This window comes from Azolla caroliniana, unplaced genomic scaffold (assembly GCF_043228905.1).
Source record: "Azolla caroliniana isolate FFs.n. ecotype wild unplaced genomic scaffold, voAzoCaro1.0.p SCAF_6, whole genome shotgun sequence".
Taxonomy (NCBI): Eukaryota; Viridiplantae; Streptophyta; class Polypodiopsida; order Salviniales; family Salviniaceae; genus Azolla; species Azolla caroliniana.
In genome coordinates this window covers 23,183,413-23,204,213 of record NW_028230441.1, presented here as the reverse complement: position 1 = coordinate 23,204,213, position 20,801 = coordinate 23,183,413, and the positions used below count along the sequence as shown (strand labels likewise).

The 20,801-nt window shown below is 42.6% G+C and overlaps 1 protein-coding gene across 1 annotated transcript; it reads right to left on the bottom strand.

The window, feature by feature from the left end:
* Nucleotides 1-1,698: 1,698 nt before the first annotated feature.
* On the bottom strand, nt 1,699-3,567 carry LOC147863397 (cytochrome P450 71AU50-like). Its single transcript, XM_087320636.1, has 3 exons — nt 3,094-3,567; nt 2,480-2,995; nt 1,699-2,388 (listed from the first exon to the last, which is right to left on the bottom strand). The coding sequence occupies exons 1-3, from the start codon at nt 3,535-3,537 to the stop codon at nt 1,753-1,755; spliced, it is 1,596 nt and encodes a 531-aa protein (XP_087176762.1). The 5' UTR covers nt 3,538-3,567; the 3' UTR covers nt 1,699-1,752.
* Nucleotides 3,568-20,801: the final 17,234 nt, after the last annotated feature.

Here is a 20,801-nt window from a genome sequence, read left to right as displayed (position 1 = left end):
ACGACTTCACACTTACAAAAGCCGGATGATTAAGGAAGTCAACAATAGATATAATAAAAGAAAAATTACCAGGTCTACAAGGTGGCTCGAGTCAAAGGCAAACGAGATCTGCTACATATAATCTAGAGTCAAACCATTTGGTTCATGACAAAGATAATGCACTGATTGGTACATCCGAGGATGATGAGGAGGAATCGTCATTGTATATTAGTTATAGTAGTGATTCTCCGTAAAGGAGTGATCATGAATGTATATTTGGCTATTAAGTGTAACTACATTCCGCTTGTAACAAATCGAGTAATATAAAAGTATGTGTTTTGAATTCTTATGATTTCTAAAAAATCGTTTCTTATAAAATAACATTGGTTGTAAAGTTTGTGATATAAATTGAGAATGTATCTTTTTGAAATTCGTCTTTTTTTAGTTACTTCTAAATCACGAAAATAGTGGATTTTTAACCTTTTTCATAGTATGTTTGAACATGTATGATACTGGTATCAATGTGTTTTGTAAAATCATTGAAAAAGCCCTAAAATTTCCCTTATCCTTCCATTTATGCGCGATCCTTCCACTTGTGAACGCGAACGTGTTATACATCATGTATACGGGGAAGGTCTTTTCATGTTGAGCAATGTGTGCTTCTTTCTTCTTACAAGTGGTGGTGGTGACACTAAGACCGAGCTCTCCATTAGCTTTTCTCTTTCAATATTAACTAATGTCATGTCCTTGTTTATGACAATAATTGTACCTTTTCTTGTTCTTCTCATCATGGGTGGTTGATGCATCATTTCCCTTAGGTAGAATGTTTTTTGTTTTTTCTCCTCGTGGACCTTTTCGACTTGGAAGAGGTAATAAAAGCTTGATCACCACTATTAAGAAGGTTCCAATTTGCTAGAGATTTTGATTTTTGTAAGAGAAGGAAGATTAGCTCATCAAAGCACAAGCTCTCTTTGCCTTTTGTAAGAAGCTTGGTTGTATTGGATATGCGTACCCGAAAGAGATCTAGATAATTCAACCTACTAACTTTGAATGAAGCATCAATGGAACCACATTAGCTACTCCTTATATCTCTCCAAAGACTAACACCACATGTACACTTTTTCTTCTCCTACTGATAACGACAAGGTCATATGAGATGTATTATATAGGTTAATTTAGCAATGTGCACTTTTGTGTTCATTCTTATAACAAGGTGGCATGATGATTGATGGATAATTTCGCATACACCTACATCAAGAGTTGAAAAGTCTTCTCAATATCAAGGTACAGAGAGATCCAAAAAAGGAGATTATAAAGCAATTATTTCAATGAGTCCAAGATGGAAAATACTACACAAGAAGAGCTTCAAATTAGGATATGCATGTGGTATATGTTGTCATATGATCAAGGCTTTTAAACTTATCATCGCGCAAGTTTTGCAATGTTTAGAATCACTTACACGTTATTTGATAAAACTACAACATTACTTTTCAAGTACTTTATGTAGTAGTGTGCTAAAGCTATACCATTTTTTATTAACTAGACAATAATTCGAAACAAAGAGAAGCACCCTCCTAGGCGTGGATTATCTTCTTTAGAAGTACCTTGTAAGTTGTAATCTAACATTGTATGTGTGACGATTTACTAGAGACACAAGAATTGTAATAAAGCTTCACAATAACATGTTGTTCGGTAGTTTCACTTTCGTCTACACCCTCGAATCTAAGTCCTCTAACTAGAACACATTTTGATACATATACATAGACATGGCGTCTAAAGATTTGTTGGGGATACATATGCATCCTTAGATAACCTTGGTGATGCCACCAAAACCAAAGGATTAGATTTATGGAGTGACAAGCCAAATTCTTCGCTGATATCTACTTCTTGGATTCCCACGGGTAATGTCCATTCGAAGGAATGAACCAAGGAACCTAAGATGAGGTGGACATTGAGGAGGCCAAGATTCATGGCAGGGCAGGCTCGCCGGCCCGCCCCAAATGGCAACAGTTGGAAATGGTGACCTTTCACATCTATGTCCGAATTCAGAAATCGTTGGGGCCGAAACTCCTGCGGCTCCTCCCAAGAGCTGGGGTCCATTGAGAGAGACCAAATGTTCACAAGTAATCTGGTCTTCTCTGGCACATAGAATCCAGCAACTTCACATGCCTGTGTTGATTCATGGGGGATTAACAATGGTCCTACAGGATGCACCCTCATTATCTCCTTCACAGTTGCTTGGAGGTATGGAAGATTGGATATGTCTTCTTCACTCATCAGCCTATCCTTTCCAATGACACGATCCAGCTCGTCTTGTAATCTCCTTGTTACTTCTTTGTGTCGCATTAGTTCCGCTAATCCCCACTCCACAACTACACTGGATGTTTCCATTCCTCCGGCAAACATGTCCTACCATTTAGATATATTACCATCAGAATTCCATGAATTGAAATGACGAAAACACAAGAAATAAAGGAAATCCATATACATAGTTAGTTACCCATAATATGGCTTTGATTATATCATCTTCCGAACTAATCTCCTTATCTCCTTCATAGGACAGTAGAGTGTCGAGAAAATCATTTTGAGAACTATGATGGCTGATATTCGTGGAAGAATCTCGACGATCGTCAATTACTCTTTGAAATATGGTGTCGATCTTTTCAAATGATTCATTGGTCCGTCGTTCGAGATGTTGTATGTCTAAAAACCTTAAAAACGGCAGAAACTCACTCAAATTAGGGCTGCCTATGAGGACCATTGATTCGCAAATAGCCTCGAGAAGCACTGAGCCATGCACTTTTGTGATCATAGAAATGTCATTGAGGTTCTTCCCTATTGTCATTCTCGTGATTAGGTTGCAGGCCCACACTTGTAACTTTGTGCGCATGTTTTGAGCATTCGCGACATCCAGCCACACGGACCGAATAAGACCCACCATCTCCTCACTTCTATTCGCCTTGAAGTATTGCAATCTTTGCATATTGAAAAGCTTAGTCATGTACAACTCCTTAACCTGCAATGAGATTGGAAACAAATTGTCCAATTTTCTGTGTAGTGAGTATCTAAAAAAGAGATCAAGATCTTATACTAATGTGAATTTTTTACGTTTACCTTGCGCCAATACGGGCCATATGGCGTGTGGGCAAGGCTACTGCAGTTGTAGGTAAATCGGGCCGATGTCGAAGAATAGGGGCGTGAGGCGAATGTAAGGTCATGGGTATGCAAGACGAGGCGGGCCATGTCGGGAGACGAGACTAGGAGGAAGGGGATAGAGCCCAATTGGAGGGAGAGGATGGGGCCATATTGTGTGGACAGGTGATGGAGCCATAGGTGTAGATGTTTTCCGGACAAAAGTAAGTGGTGTAGATGTCCTAGGAGAGGTAAGCGCCCTGGAGGTGATGGAAGAGGAGGTATATGGAGGAGCTCAGGACTGGTCCTCCTCTTCATCTTCCATATGCTGCTTAGAAGGCTGGTTTGGTGGACATACTGCAATATGAGCACCCATCCCAGGATGCCCAGAAATAGGAGTGCCCATAATGACCACCACTCTTCCATCCCCCCCTCTCTCTCTATCTCTCTCTCTCTCTCTCTTTGGTTATGGTCGTTTCATCATTCATGCATGCTCTTTTATAGGTTGTGTGTGGCTCTTTATATGTGGAGTGACGTACATTATGTCTTCACATTGAATGAAAACAAACACGACTGGCATCTCTCTCTCTCTATATGTCTCCATATTATTGTTCGATTTTTTTTTCATGTGCTAAACTATAAAACGTGTGTCATCTCTCTCTCTCTCTCTCTCTCTCTCTCTCTCTCTATGTGTCTTCATATTATTGTTCGAAATTTTTTTCACGTGCTAAACTACAGAAACGTATGTCATATCTCTCTCTCTCTCTCTCTCTCTCTATGTATATATAATATATGTATATAGGTCGGTCCCAACAAACAATGTGTTTTGCAAACTTACATTTTGATTACATGAATTGTGCATATATAAATAAATCATGTATGGAGTAGGTTCACCCACAAGTGGATTTACAACATATAAACGTATCATGGACAACAAGCCTTTGGAAGAGTTTTCTTTTCCCAAAAGACACTCCTTCCATTAGTTATAAAATTTTACAAATGAGATTATTGTGTACAAATCCCTATAGGGTCTTTGGAAGAGATTTAACTACAATCCCAGACTAGATGAAACAATAGAATAACATAGCATAATAGAAAAAATAAATGAGAAGAGGCTAGAATGAAACCATGGCCCAACTAAATCATTGGGGCTTAGGTTTACTACCTTGAGGTGTGAGACCAATGTATGAGTATGAAAAACCTACATGATGACAATACAATATCTCGTGTAGAAGCTAGTGCATGGTTTTCTATAGAATATAGAAACTAGGCAAATCAGATGATAGTGTTGCACATAGACACTCCATAGAGAGAGATGATTGTAGAACTCTAGCATATTTTCTCTCTTTGACTCGTTCAACGGTGGATTTATGAAATACTTGAGGATATTCTTCGTATCCTTATCACAAAACCGTCATTCTTTACCTCATGAAAATAGGATTTTGATTCTCCCCAGAAACATCCTATTAGTTGCCACCAAAAACTTTTGCTTATTTTCCATTCTTTATCAATTAGTTATGTAAAAGGATGGTCTAGTCTCTCAATCTATCTTTGTATGCTCTCTTGATCAAGAAATACAAAAAATTGTGTCAGGTAAGTCGAACCATATTTAATTAAATTATGTTTAATTAAATTTACATAAATACCAATGCATAAATGTTTAATAGATAATGATAATCTTGATCTCCAAAGAAGATAAATTTCTCTTATCTCCATCCTCCTACTCATAATTTTTGTGGTGGATAGGCTATTGCGAAATAAATTTATAACCTTTAAATGTAGGAAACTTGTGTCTTCAAACAATTAATTCATGTAGTTATAAATAAAGAGATACGCGCCACTCCTTTCTTGGTGAATTCCATAATAGCATTTAGTCACTTTAGACATAGGGCAATTAGGATTCTTTCCTTTGAAATACTACAAAAGCTAGAATTCCCTGATATCCACAATGACATAAGATATAATCTATTAAATGAAAATAAAGTGAAAAAGTAACCTAGCAACTCCTTTATTGTAGGAATTAAGAAATGGAAAGAGATAGATAGATAGATTATATTATCGTCTTTGAACTCCTGCGTTCCATCGACGATATTTTACAAGTTATATTGTTCTAATATAATTTCCATGGTCATACACCATGGTTGATAGTTTTTACCATTCAATTTTTCCATGTGATAAGTGCGAGACAATACCTGGGCGGAATTTTCCACCACATTTCTTTAATTCACACACTCATTATTAACACCGCGACAAAAATCTTGGTGGGGTTGGACTCCTTCACCGCTTTGATACCATGTAGGAACTAAGAAATGGAAAGAGAGAGAGAGAGAGAGAGAGAGAGAGAGAGCATAGACAAGAGAATTAGAATTAGAATTAGAATTTTTATCGTCCATAAAGAGGCCAATTTTGACCTATGGAACCAGAATATACATGTGTTCTTGATATATGTCTCCTTCCTAAGAAGGGGTATTTATATGTTGAAGCACAAAGTCTCTATGTGTTAATAAAGCATACACATATGAGCTCAACCTTCTAGGTGGTGTCATAAGTATGGATCTTAAGTTATCACTCCCTCTTAGTATGTCAACATATCTTGAACTAATTGCACTATATGTCGAGCATGTGAAGAGCAAGTGACATTCATCCTCTACCATGCCTTCATTACATACTTTACATGTCTTCAAATTCGTTACATTTTGATACCATGATGCAACTTCAATACCTAACTTGTGAGATCAAGTGTGAAGTAGTGTAAGGGCTCTACGCACATTGCTACTCATATTGGTAATGAGATAAGGTTGGATTCGATCAATAGACATTCTTGCTTTATATTGAGACCAACATTCAGGGTTGACATTTGCAATGTAGTATTCTAGCTTTGTCCTCTTAGCATCCTCCCAGTTCATCCTTAATGATTCCACCAACCTTTCCTCAATCATTACATATTGCATAGCATTGCCTGAAAGCTCTAAAAGATCATCCACACCCCATTTTCTAAACCATTTCTTTATGTCAACAACCCAACCAGATGAGAGAATATTACTTTTATGATTCTTTTGTCGCTTACATCCAACATTCCAAGAAAGATGTGGTAATTAATGATTCGGCATATTCTTGACTTTTGTAATGTATTTATATACTCTTTGGAGTGCCAATAGTTCTATGGGTCGAACACCCGTTTCCAAGAGCATAACCTGGTAAGAGGTAGTGCATTTAACTCTTAATTGCCTCCTTAAAAACATCTTTTGAATTTTCTCAATCTTGTTCCATGCATTAAGAGAGATGGTGCCACCCCATACTTCTACTCCATAAAGCAATACTTGAGTTACCATGGCATTGAACAACATTAATTTTACTTTCCATCCACAAGTATCACTTTGGTTGCATTGGTTTTCCAAAAGGTAATATGATTTCCAACCGGCTTGGAGTCTAGAATCAAAGCATGCACTCCATTTTTTTGTGGCGGGTACATCAATACTAAGATATTTAAAGCTTTTATCAAATTCTATATGTTCACCTTTATATGTGAGCATAGGGTAATGATGAGGTTGGATGCTTTGCACTACCATCATTTTTGTTTTCTCCACATTCACTGGTAGTCCACTACTATGGCAGAATTCTTCTAATACCCCAAGTAAATGTTGCATACTATCAACATCATATGAGAAGAGTACCACATCATCTGCATATAAAAGCAATAAGATAACATGTTGCAATCAAATTGGGGTCATTCCATCCTTCTCTTACAACCTTATTCACAAGTTTTCTAATTTATCAATACATAAGCCAAAGAGTGTGAGTGATAGTGGACATCCTTGCTTGACCCCCATATTACTTAAAAAGCTCTTTGAGAATCCATTATCCAATTTTAGTTGGCATTTAACTTGTTCATATAGGCGTTGTCGTGAAGATTTTCGGCAACAGTGTGAAAATCGCGTGGAACGAGGGAAATCAAGAAGATGCAATATGCACACGTATGAAAGGAGTGATGTTTAGATGTGTATGTTAAAGACATGAATGTGCACATGTAATGTGTGTTTAGGTGTTCATTACACAAATATATATAATAAGCCTAATGCATACATTGAGGTACAAGTAAGGGTTTGAACCTTACACCTCTAAGATAAGAGGTAATTGACATACCATTAGACTACGTTATTTCCTTTAAAACTTATTTTCTTCATTGTACATTTCACACAAAATTGTTTGTACATGAGAGGTTAGATAAGGTACATGGTCATCATGCATCACATGTGATGCATGAGTGCCAAATGGCGATCAAAGCATTGTATGTATGTACTACACCCTCACATCCACATATGCATGGGGGCATCTATATAAGAACGAGAGAAAGAGAAAGAAAGGGGAAGGAATGTATGCAATCAATAATAACTATTAAATCCTAGTTATCTCCTTGACAATGTGTCTTGTATCTCAACTTTGAAGTTAAAAGTTCAAACTGGGAGTTGGGATTCTCGTCCATATCTATCTTTAATACTTCTCGATTGCGCTAGTCCATTCGCCGTTTCGTTGCTTGCGCTACTCCTTCCGCGGTTCCAGTATCTTGAACGATCCCATCATCAATTCTCCATAACCACTAGCGGATAAAGGCCCGGTGCTTGTCCGCGCTTGTGATGCGCACATCATGACGTTTGGCACGTGTGTCATGCGCCACACGACATCTATTTGGTGAACCTAACGTGAAAATACAAGGTGGTAATGGAGGCATCACGAATGATGGATGCGGTCTTGGATGCTTATGACTTAGAAGAGTCTATAAGAAGAGAAGGTGGGCTGAGACTGATAATGCTTCCATTTATAAGGAAGGCCATTGAAATGATGTTGCAGGATGATAAGGATAGAGCGAGGATTATCTCAAGTTGGCAAGGCAAGCCGAAAGATTATATCTAGAATTTACGGATTGGTATGAAGCAATTATGACTTCTAGATTCGGACCTCAACCTTTTCATAGGCTTCTCAACAATGATGAAGATGAAGATGATCGAGATATTTGTGATTACTATCATGAAGAGACATTCAATGAAGAATATGGGCTTGTAAGAAAAGATCAAGATATTCAAGGATGTGGTTGTGAAGAGAGACACGACGAAGAATATGGGCTTGACAAGAGACATGGATATGTTCACAGTGATCGTGAAGAGGCATTCCATGAAAAAGAAGGTTTCGAAGAGAGAGATCGAGATCGACATGACTATGGTCGTTACGAGGATCATTGCAAACTCGACAAAGGAGAAACATGTGACAAAGAACACGATCTTGAAGGGAGAGATTATGATTGTCATCATGAAAATCATTGCAAACGCAAGAGAAGAGAGATATGCACTGAACAAGGATGTGATCACGAAGAGACATGGAACGAAGAACATACATTCGAGGGGAAAGACCAAGATACTCAAGGATGCAGTCGTGAAGAGACATGTGATGAAGAACGTGGTCTCAAGGGGAAAGACCAAGATACTCGGGGATGCAATCGTGAAGAGACATCAGACCAAGAACGTGGGCTTGAAGAGAAAGATCAAGATCTACACGATTATGACAAAGACAAAGATAATTACAAACTCACAAAGAGTGCTCGAGATCTACAAAGTTATGATCGTGACAAAGATTACTATAAACACAAGAGGAGAAATCAATGTTGAGCTCTTCATGGTTGTGCTAATGAAAAAGCACTCGACGGAAGCCATGATGGTGAGAAAGGTTGGGATCGAAACTCTCATGGTTTAAATTTTGATGACAAGTATGATAGGTTTAATAAGAGCCACAAACAAGAGAAGGAGTTAGAAAAAGACGAAAACTTTACGTTTAAATGTGATGACGGTGATAATAGAAATGAAACACACGATTTAGGGCTTGATGATAGTAAGGGAGAATGCATTATTGATGGGGAGAGTGAGTGCCATGAGAAGAATGAGGGTTATGATGATAGAAAGCTGTGCACTTTCTGTGGATATGGTTATGGTAAGGGTAATGAGAGTGAGAGTGACGAAGAGGAATCATGTGTTTTAGGTTGCCTTGGTTTTTTTTGTGATAGATTTTATAAGAGTTTCACTAGATCAAATGGTGACATTCATGAGGATATCCATTATGAAAATAGAATAGGTACTTGTGATGATGAGGATGTTCTGCAAAAATATGTCCATGTGGATGTGGGGTTAAATAATGATCACATGGGTATAAGCAAGGAAAATCTAGGAAATGTTATCTGGGATGTGTATAATGATGATGTTGATGTTGTGAGCATGTGTGGGAAGGATGGGATTAAGGTTGATAATATTGAGGATAATCTAGAAAATGCTATGATGGTTTGGGATATGTATAACGATAATGTTGGTGTTGTGAGTGTGTTTGGGAAGGATAATTTTAAGGTAGATAATAAATCCTAGTTATCTCCTTGGCAATGTGTCTTGTATCTCAACTTTGAAGTGAAAAGTTCAAACCGGGAGTTGGGATTCTCGTCCATATCTATCATTAATACTTCTCGCTTGCACTAGTTCTTCCGCGTTTCCGTTATCTTGAACGATCCAATCATCAATCCTCCATAACCACTAGCGGATAGAGACCCGGTGCTTGTCCACGCTTGTGACGTGCACATCATGACGTTTGGCACATCTGTCATGTGCCACAAGACAGCGTGCAACCACAACTCGGTACTCTAATGGCATGTCAATATCTACCGTTCTATTCCAAAGCTCACTTCGTGGTACGGTATCAAAAGCTTTCTTGAAATCAACAAAACAACAATAAAGTGTTTTTCCTTGAAGTCGACTCTCTTCCATGATTACTCTTAATGTGACCAAATGATCCACGGTGGAGTGTTTTGGTCTAAATCCAACTTGCCCAAGTGCTCTTTTGCTTGTAATCTCCATGTGCTTATCTTTTGCTCCATAATAGTACTATATAATTTAGCAATAGTTGACCTCACCATTATTGTATGATAATTTGCTACTTGATTCTTATCTCCGCCTTTAAATATTGGTTTAATCCAATTCATAAGCCAATCATTTGGAAATCCTTGTGTTTTAACTTGCTCTAAAATTGTCATTATCCAATGACGAGTGTGTGGCATTGTCCATTTTAAAACCTCACTTTAGACGTAGGTTGAATCTGCTGCTTTCCCACTTGCCATCTTCTTTAGTCCCTTATTGATATCATCAATATCGATACATGTAGTGCATGGAGTTTCAATTTTCTCAACCATAGGAGCCACACCTTCATGCATATATAACCTTTGTACATAGTCTAGCATCTCTTCATTTGTAAAGTGACCTTTCACATCTTCTTTCTTACCCTTGAGTTGTCCCCATGCTAATTTTGGTTTGAGCTTAAACAAGTTTTTCTTTTTCATCTCTTGCATTTGGAAATATCTTCTTTTCTTTCTCCTCACTACTTTCTTGTATATGTGCCATGCAACAATCTTTTAACTGCCCTCTTCTATGGACTTAAACCATTTGAGATACATCTTACATTCATCGTCGAACCAAGAATTACATGGAAAACTACACACCTTATGCCCACCCACATGTCTCTTAAAGCATTGATATCCAACCTTAAGGATTATGTCCTTCAAATGTTGCCAATTTTCTTTAACATCGTTGCTTAGAGAAAAATTTAACAAATGGTTCTCCACTTCATTTGCATACATCTTAGCTTTTTCGTAGCAAGGTCCGATAATACATCTCTTTTCGTCTTTCACTTCACGACATCTAGTGGAATGTGGAATTGCAAGCTCCAAGTACAATGGCTTGTGGGGACAACTCGCGTTTTGGCTCTAGTGAGAACCACATCAATGGTTGCTCCGATTCCAGTTTCTGCTCCAGTGAGGACTGCGTCAATAGTCGCTCCCACCCATATTTCGGGGGCAACCCCATTTCTGCTCCGGTGAGGACCAGGTTATCGGTCGCTCCCATTTCCTGTTCAATGAGAACCATGTCAGCAGTTGCTCCAATAGAAACAACATCGATAGTTAGTCCCGTATCTTCCTTGAAAACAGTTCTAACTCTTGCTCAGGTAAGCGATACAATGTTGATTGCATCCATTTCTAATTCTAAGGACATGGCGGTCATGTCCACTCCAAATACTACCCTATGTACTAGCTCTTTTCCATCAAAATACAATGATTTCTCTGATGTACTTGAGAAGAAAAATGTTGATCGTCTGCCCGGACATCGCCCATATGATTGTCTAGTTGACTTGAAAGATGGTGCTTGTCCTCCATTTGGCCCTATCTATAGGTTATGTGAACCTGAACTCAAGACCCTCAAAATATAAATTGAAGAGAATCTCGCAAATGGATTCATTCGCCACTCAAAATCTCGAGTTGGGTCTCGTATTCTATTTGTCAAAAAGAAAGATGGAATGTTGCGCCTATGTATCGACTATTGCGGGCTCAATTGAGTAACGGTTCGAAACCGCTATCCACTACCGCCATCATGCCCGGAGGCCCACCACCGCCGCCTTCCATTTTCTGTGTTACCGTCGCTCTGATACCACTTGATGAAAAACACAGTGCTCGGCCACAACCGAGGAATAGGATCAACACTTGGAAAACAGGAAATACAGAATGCACGAGACAATAGAAAGAGAGAGTACACAGAGTATTTTACGTGGAAAAACCCTAAATGGGAAAAAACCACGGGAGTTCTCAGACTCCAACGATCACTATGAACAGGGATGTACAATGGTGAAGCTACAAGGCAACAACCTTGTGCTCACTGTCTTCGCCACAGGCGGCGGCAATACACAGAGGCAACGACCTCTTCGTCTCTCTCTCTCTCCCTCTCTCTCTGGCTGCTCTCTTCACTCCCTCTAAGTGAAAACAGAAAAATGAGCAACAACATAAATTGTTTGCCCTAAGTCATATTTATACACATATGACTTTCGGGCTATTTACAAATATAGCCTCAAGGGCTCTTAGCAAACATATTCACAAATATGTCCCCGCATCCGGATCTCTCTCCGGGTACATCCGTCATCCGGCTCCGTAACCGGGGTCTTCGTCATCCGGCTCCGTAACCGGGGTCTTCGTCATCTGGCTCCGTAACCGGGGTCTTCAGCATCCGGCTCCGTAACCGGGGTCTTCATCATCCGGCTCCGTAACCGGGGTCTTCATCATCCGACATCCGACCATCCCATCAGAAGGGACCGTAATCCCAACAAACTCCCCCTTCACTTCGGCATGGGATGTCTCTCCAATCCGATCCTCTTCCGGCACGCTTCCAGCTTGTCGGGTGTGAGCACCTTGGTCAGCATATCCGACCCGTTCTCGTCCGTGTGGATCTTCGTCAGCATGAACTCCTTGTCTTCTATCCTTTCCCGGATCCAGTGATATCTTCGCTGGATGTGCTTCGTCCGAGAGTGATAGGCCGCGTTCTTCGCAAGGTGGATTGCACTCTGACTGTCACAGTAGAGTCGGTACTCCTCCTGCCGGATACCGAGCTCTCTAATGAAGTCCTTCATCCATATCATTTCCTTGCCGGCTTCAACAGCCGCCATGTACTCCGCCTCCGTGGTTGACAACGCAACCGTCTTCTGCAGCCTCGACTGCCACGAAACAGCTCCCCCTGCATACGTCATCACATACCCTGATGTGGACCGGCTGGTATCTGCATCAGCCGACATATCCGAATCGGTAAAGCCGTCGAGTTCGGGCTTACCGGAGCCGAATCGGAGGCACACGTTTGCCGTGCCCTTCAGGTATCGGAGTATCCACTTGACCGCGTTCCAGTGCTCTTTGCCGGGTTTGCTCATGTACCAGCTCACCACTCCAACTGCATATCCTATGTCCGGTCTTGTACACACCATTGCGTACATCAAGCCTCCGACGGCAGAGGCATATGGTACTTTCATCATGTCCTCCTTCTCAGCCTTTGTCTTGGGGCTTTGCTTGCTGGACAACTTGCAGTTTGCCGGGAGGGTCGATCCGACCGGTCTTGCTTCCGACATGTTGAACCGTTTAAGCACCTTTGTCACGTACTTCTCCTGTGACAGCCACAACTGCTTCTTGCTCCGGTCCCGGATGATGTGCATCCCTAGTATTTGTCTCGCCGGACCCAAGTCCTTCATTGAGAAGGTTCGGTGAAGAGCCTTCTCCAGCATCCGTATTTTGACCTGGTCTCGTCCGACGATCAACATGTCGTCCACGTACAGGAGGAGTATTAGAAAGTCTCCTCCTTCGAACTTCTTCACAAACACACAGTGATCGGACTGCGTTTTGTGGTACCCTTCGTCTGTCATGAAGGAGTCGAACTTTCGGTACCATTGCCGGGGAGCCTGCTTCAATCCGTAAAGGCTCTTCTTCAACCGGCATACCAGGTGCTCCTTCCCTTTCTTCTCGAATCCTTCTGGTTGCTGCATGTAGATCTCTTCTTCGAGGTCCCCGTGAAGGAATGCCGTCTTCACGTCCATCTGTTCTACCTCGAGGTCCATGCTTGCCGCTATGCTCAGCACCGTCCGGATGGAGGTCATCTTCACTACCGGGGCAAATATCTCGTCGAAGTCGACGCGCTTCTTTTGCTGAAACCCCTTCACCACGATCCTGGCTTTGTATCTCGGGGGGTTTCCGGCATCTCCCGGTTTCAGCTTGAACACCCACTTGTTTCGAAGTGCCCGCTTTCCTTTCGGCAACTCCACAAGTTCATATGTGTGGTTCTCATGCAGGGAATCCATCTCGTCCTGCATGGCACTCAACCACCTGCGGCTCTGGGTGTCATGCTTTGCTTCTTCAAAGCTCTCCGGCTCCCCCTCGTCGGTTAGCAGCACGTGCTCTGGTTCCGGAAATCTCCGGGGGGCCCTTCTCTCTCTTAGAGGGTATCTCCGTTCCGGAGCTTCGGTAACCGGCTGCTCCGTTTCCTCTTCATCCGAATCCATTTCGGGATCGGGGCCGGTTCCGGTATTATTTTCATCTTCTTCGGCCAGTTCTGTTTCTTCACCGTCTTCGGCCGGATGCTCGAGTGCTAACCGGTCCCTTGCCGGTCGGGACTGCTCCTCGTAGGGTTGATCCTCACCGGTCGACTTGGGGCTCTTCATCTTCTTCTCCGACTCCCAGTCGGCGAGTGTCTTGTTCTCCATGAAGATGATATCACGACTCCGGAATATCTTCTTGTCGACCGGGTCCCATACTCGGTAGCCGAACTCGTCATCGCCGTAACCGAGGAATATGCATGGCCGGGTCTTTGGATCTAGCTTTCCTCTCCGGTCCTTTGCCACATGCACGTATGCGAGACACCCGAACACCTTCAGATGCCGGTAGGACACTTCCTTACCGGTCCACACTTTCTGCGGCGTGTCTCCGTCCAAAGGTACTGAGGGTGATCTGTTTATCACGTATGTCGCCGTCGACATTGCCTCAGCCCAAAACCCCTTGGGTAATTTCGCATGCGCCAGCATACTCCGGACCCTCTCCATTATGGTCCGGTTCATCCTCTCGGCCAGCCCATTCAGTTCCGGCGTCTTCGGCACAGTAAACTCGAGCCGGATTCCCTTCGAGCGACAGTACTCCTGGAACTGCCCCCGGTATTCCCCTCCGTTATCCGCTCGTATCGCTTTCAGCTGCTTGCCGGATTCCCTTTCAACTCTCGCGTGGAGTTCTTTGAAGACGCACAACACTTGGTCCTTTGTCTTCAACGGTGCCGACCACAGCTTCCGGCTGTGATCATCAATGAATGTTACGAAGTACTGGGCTCCGCCATGTGACTTCGTTTCTACCTGACACACATCAGTATGCACCAACTCCAATGGTGCGCTACGTCTCGTCGGTGGCCTTGAGTGGAAGGAGGTTCGGTTCTGCTTACCGGCCAGGCAATCGGTGCACTTCTCCAGGTGCACATGCTTCACTAGAATAAGGTTGTCTTCTGCAAGCCTCTTCATCCCCTTCTCACTCATGTGGCACAGTCTTTTGTGCCACAGCTCACCGGCAGTGTCAGCTGCCACGTTCAGCTCCTCCGGACATAGCCGGGAATTCATCAGGTACAGTGTGTTGATCTTCCGGGCCCGAGCCACTATCAGGCTCCCTTTGCTGAACTTCATGACACCGTTCCGGATGCTACCCGCGTAGCCTTCATCGTCTAGCCTCCCGGCCGAAATCAGGTTCAATCGAACCTCCGGAACGTGTCGAACATCCTTCAGCAGCATTTTGCATCCGGTCGAGGTTGTCAACCACACGTCTCCTATGCCGGCAATCCGGCACGTACCTTCATTTCCCATCCGAACACAGCCATGCTCACCGGCTGTGTAGGATGAGAAGTATCTTCTTTCCGGGGTCAGGTGGAACGACGCTCCGGAATCGACCACCCAGGTCGTCTCATCGCCGGCAATGTTTAGTTCACCTTCTTCGGTGATGAGCATGATTTCTTCCTCACTTGCCGCGAGTGCCGTCGTTCCTTTCCGGTCCTGCCCTCGCCGATCCGGACCTCTCCGGTCCGTGGCTCCCCAGTATGCACCGTTTCTCTCCGGTGACTTCTTCGAATCGGTGTCGTCGGCTCCGTTGTCTTTTCGGTAATGCCGACAATTCTTCCGGAAGTGCCCCGGCTTCCCACAGTGGAAGCATGTGGGTCTTCCTCTTGACTGCGACCGGGTCCCCGACTTCTCCCGTCTTTGCGGACTCCGGTTCCATTGTCTTCCCCGTTCCGATTCGGTAAGCAGCGCCTTCGAGTCGGAGGCCGGTTCTTTATCTCTCCGACGCGCTTCTTCGTTCAAAATACTTGTCTTTACCGTTTGTAGGGACAAGTTATCTTCCGTGCAGGAGGTGCTGAGAGTCACCACCAAGTTCTCCCAGCTTTCCGGCAATGTACACATCAGGATGATGGCTTGCATTGCATCCTCCAACGGGAACTTGATCGCCGCAAGCTGGTTCACGAATCCCATGAACGTGCTTACGTGTTCCACCATACTTTCGCCGTCCCGGTACTTGAGGTTCACTATCTTCCTCTTCAGGGAGGTCCGGTTCAACGCATTCTTCCTCTCGTAGAGGCCCGACAGCTTCTTCCACATCTCATATGCGTTGGTGTCATTCGCCACATGTTGTAGAACGCTTACATCGACATATTGCCGGATCGTCGCTACGGCTTTCCGGTTCAGGAGCTTCCATTCCGACTCTATTACCCCCTTGGGTATCTCGGCATTGTCGATCGGTTCGTACAGGTCTCGGACGATGAGAAGGTCTTCCATCTTTATCTTCCAGTCGGCGTAGTGTTCTGTGAGTTCAACACCATCATGCCCGGAGGCCCACCACCGCCGCCTTCCATTTTCTGTGTTACCGTCGCTCTGATACCACTTGATGAAAAACACAGTGCTCGGCCACAACCGAGGAATAGGATCAACACTTGGAAAACAGGAAATACAGAATGCACGAGACAATAGAAAGAGAGAGTACACAGAGTATTTTACGTGGAAAAACCCTAAATGGGAAAAAACCACGGGAGTTCTCAGACTCCAACGATCACTATGAACAGGGATGTACAATGGTGAAGCTACAAGGCAACAACCTTGTGCTCACTGTCTTCGCCACAGGCGGCGGCAATACACAGAGGCAACGACCTCTTCGTCTCTCTCTCTCTCCCTCTCTCTCTGGCTGCTCTCTTCACTCCCTCTAAGTGAAAACAGAAAAATGAGCAACAACATAAATTGTTTGCCCTAAGTCATATTTATACACATATGACTTTCGGGCTATTTACAAATATAGCCTCAAGGGCTCTTAGCAAACATATTCACAAATATGTCCCCGCATCCGGATCTCTCTCCGGGTACATCCGTCATCCGGCTCCGTAACCGGGGTCTTCAGCATCCGGCTCCGTAACCGGGGTCTTCGTCATCCGGCTCCGTAACCGGGTTCTTCAGCATCCGGCTCCGTAACCGGGGTCTTCATCATCCGGCTCCGTAACCGGGGTCTTCATCATCCGACATCCGACCATCCCATCAGAAGGGACCGTAATCCCAACAAATGCATCTTCCGAGAATTTCTGGACCAATTTGTGGTCATCTATCTCAACGACATACTTATCTTCTCACAGGACTACATAGAGCACACCAAGCACGTTCGACTTATCTTGACCAAACTTCGGGAACATGGACTTTATGCGAAACCCGAAAAGTGTGAGTTTGATCGAACCTCAGTTGAATTCATCGGGTATGTCATTTCATCTTATGGTATCACTATGGGTGAGAAGAAAGTCGAAACGGTTCAACAGTGGGATGTCCCCACCAGGGTCAAGTATGTGCAATCATTTTTGGGTTTTGCCAACTTCTATCGTCGATTCATTCAAGGATTCTCTACATTGGCGCAACCACCTATAGCACTCACTCGAAAGGATTTCCCTTTTCGTTGGACTCCCACAACCCAACTAGCATTTGAGACACTAAAAAGAGCTTTTACCTCGGCTCCGGTACTTCTACACCCAGATCTGACCAAACCATTTACGATCGAAATTGATGGCTCTGACTTCGCCATCTGTGCCATTCTCTCTCGATCAGATAACAATGGGATTCTTCATCCTGTTGCCTTTTTTTCTCGGAAGTTCACACCTCCTGAGATCAACTACCCAAATTATGACAGAGAACTCTCTGCCATTATTGCAGCCTTTGAAGAATGGCGTCCTTACTTAGCAGGTGCCCAACACCGTGTCCAAGTGGTGACCGATCACAAGAACCTCATCTACTTCACCACTACTTGCATTTTGAACCGGAGGCAAGCGCAATGGTCGACCTTGTTGGCTGACTATGACTTTCAAATTGTTTTTCGTCCCATTGGCCAACATGGTAAAGACGATGCCCTATCTCGACGTTTGGAGTTCAAAATTCGACCAAGAGATCACACCTACAATCAACAATCACGTTGTCTCCTACAACCACATCAGATTCAAGTCTTTGCGGCTTCTATTGGTGCAGAGAAATCATTACTCAATGCAGTAGCCACAGATACTAACACCGACAAATTTGCAAAAGAAATTATGGATAATCGAGTCAACAGATCAACCATAAAGGAGGTACGGAATAGTCAAGAACAATTTATGTTTCGAGATGGTTTTCTTTTTCGGAACAACTTAATGTATGTCTCAGATGGTCCTTGTCGTATCCGTATCATGTAGGAATGTCATGATGACTCCCTAGTTGGACATTTTGGTGTTGCAAAAACTTTGGAGTTAATCTCTAGAATTTATTGGTGGCCACAACCTTGGAAACTTGTTAAACAATTTGTGAAAACATGTGATACATGTGCCCGCGCCAAAGTAGTACATCATCGTCCCTAGGGTCTACTTCAACCTTTGCCAATTCCAAGTAGGCCATGGGCCTCCATCTCGACGGATTTTATTACCGAGCTTTCCGACATTGAGGGATTCAATTCAGTATTAGTCGTAGTGGATAGATTCACAAAGATGGCACATTTTATACGATGTTCTAAAGCAATTTCAGGGATGGAAACAACATATCTATTGTTAACAAATATTGTGCACGTTCATGGTTTACCGGATGACATTATCTTTGATCGTGGTCCCCAATTTATGTCTCATTTCTGGAAGCGCCTCATCCAGACTGTTGGAACTTCCACAAAATTTTCGACAGCCTTCCATCCTGAGATAGACGGCCAAACGAAACGAGTAAATAAGATCTTAGAGCAATATCTCCGATGTATGATAAGTTATCAACAAGATGATTGGATCAAATTTCTTCCAATGGTTGTGTTCGCCTACAACAATACTCTCCACACATCAACTAGTGTAACACTCTTCTTCGCAAATTATGGATTCCACCCACGCTTTAGTATAGTTATCCCTGTTGTTTCTGTGAATCCATTTGCTGAAGAACGAGCTCGTCTGATGAAAGATGTGCATCATGACCTATCCCTAGAACTCTCAATTGCTCAAGAATGACACAAAGAGAAGGTTGATCAACATCGACAGGTTGCACCTGATTTTAAAGTCGGTGACATGGTATGGCTATTACGTCGGCATATTCCGACAACTTGCCCATGCCACAAACTTGTTTACAAAAAGTTTGGGCCATTCTACATCATTGATAAAGTCAACAGTGTGGCTTTCCGTCTTGCTCTTCCATCACACTACCGAATTCACAATGTCTTCCAAGCATCACTTCTTGAGCTCCATCATCCATCCTCAATTCCAGGAAGAAGCATCGAGCCACCTCCCCCTGTGGCTTTGGCGACTGGGGAGGAGTATGAAGTCGAGACCATTCTGGACTCGTGCAAGAGCCGATGAAAGCTCCAGTATCTGGTATTGTGGAAAGGATATCCCATCTCTGAGGCTACATGGGAGCCTGCTAGAAATTTACTAAATGCCTCAGAAGTGGTTCATGATTTTCATCTCTGATATCCTCACAAACCCACACCTTCTTGAAGTCTGCACGTAAGGGGAGGATAATGTCATGACCATGGAATCGAATGTGCACTTTAGGCCCTTGTATATATATTTCTCCTAGAAAAACTTTAGACTTCAAACCTTTGTATAAAGAGTGGTATGTAAGACCTAGTATGTAAGACTTGGTATGTAAGACCCAATATGTAAGACTGAGTATCTAAGACTTGGCATGCAAGAATTAGTATGCTTGATATTATAGTATGTAAGACTTGGCATGCAAGAATTAGTATGCTTGATATTATAGTATGTAAGACTTGGCATGAGCATGCTTATCATGCATCACTACATGTATAAAAAGGGTTGATCTCCCTTGTTAACATCAAGGAGATCAACACCAAACATGGAATAGATATTTTTACTCATTGTCATCAACTTCTCGATCTTCGTATCTCCTCAACTTCCCCATCTTCGTATCTCCTCATTGTAACCCCAAAACAATGGGATGTTTTGAGCTACTAATTATATTAAACGATTCCACACCAGCCAATTTATCTAAGACAATACTTATTGGCTCTGACTCTTCTATGATATTTCCAAAAGCAATGGGACGATCATCAATGACTACTACAGATGTTGGGCAGGGAAGTTTTCTTAGGGATATCTGATGAGCTTGCGCAAAATTCCTATCCATGAAACTGTCAGAACCAAGGATAAAAGATAGAGTGATGGAAGAAGGATAGAGAAGAATGGATGTATAAGATAGAGAAAGAAAGAGAATGGATACAAGATATGTAATGAGAGCTAAAGACTGGTGTTGATTCGAATTGATTTGAGAATACATGTATGCGCTTATTTATAGGTTCCTATAGAATAGCTTAGAGATTTCTAGAATGTTCTAGAATGTTCTAGACCTAGAATGCTCTAGGACATTCTAGAACATTCTAGAATAATCTAGAGTTTTTACAGTAATCAATGTAATATAAGAAGTAGCTTTTATTGTTTCATATAACAATAAGCTATCTTAATGGTTGAGGTTTTCAAGTATGAATTGCAAGGTTCGAGGTTCAAGTCCAGGTGACGCCATAATGGTCATGTGTTCATGACAGAAGCAAGAATTAGCTCCACAATCTAAGAGTGCTAAGATATGTACTAGAGTGGTACTTTTAGTACTAACTGTTACTTCAGCTAAGAACTTATTGCTAACTTGCTTATAGAGAATGGAACCACTAATGGGCTGCACCAATCTATGACTGTCCAACCAAACGACTCCTATTTTGGCTGGGCCTAGTTGTTTAACTCTTCTTCTAACTTACTAAGGACATTAAATTTGTTCAATAGACTTGGGCTATTAGTACTATTAGT

What these genes read in the sequence shown, in the direction of transcription:
- LOC147863397 (XM_087320636.1), bottom strand. Translation starts at nt 3,537, where the DNA reads ATGGAAGAGTGGTGGTCATTATGGGCACTCCTATTTCTGGGCATCCTG. An exon ending in ATGGCCCGTATTGGCGCAAG is followed by an intron (nt 2,996 to 3,093) that starts GTAAACGTAAAA and finishes ATCTCATTGCAG; the next exon opens with GTTAAGGAGTTGTACATGAC. An exon ending in TAATCAAAGCCATATTATGG is followed by an intron (nt 2,389 to 2,479) that starts GTAACTAACTAT and finishes TCTAAATGGTAG; the next exon opens with GACATGTTTGCCGGAGGAAT.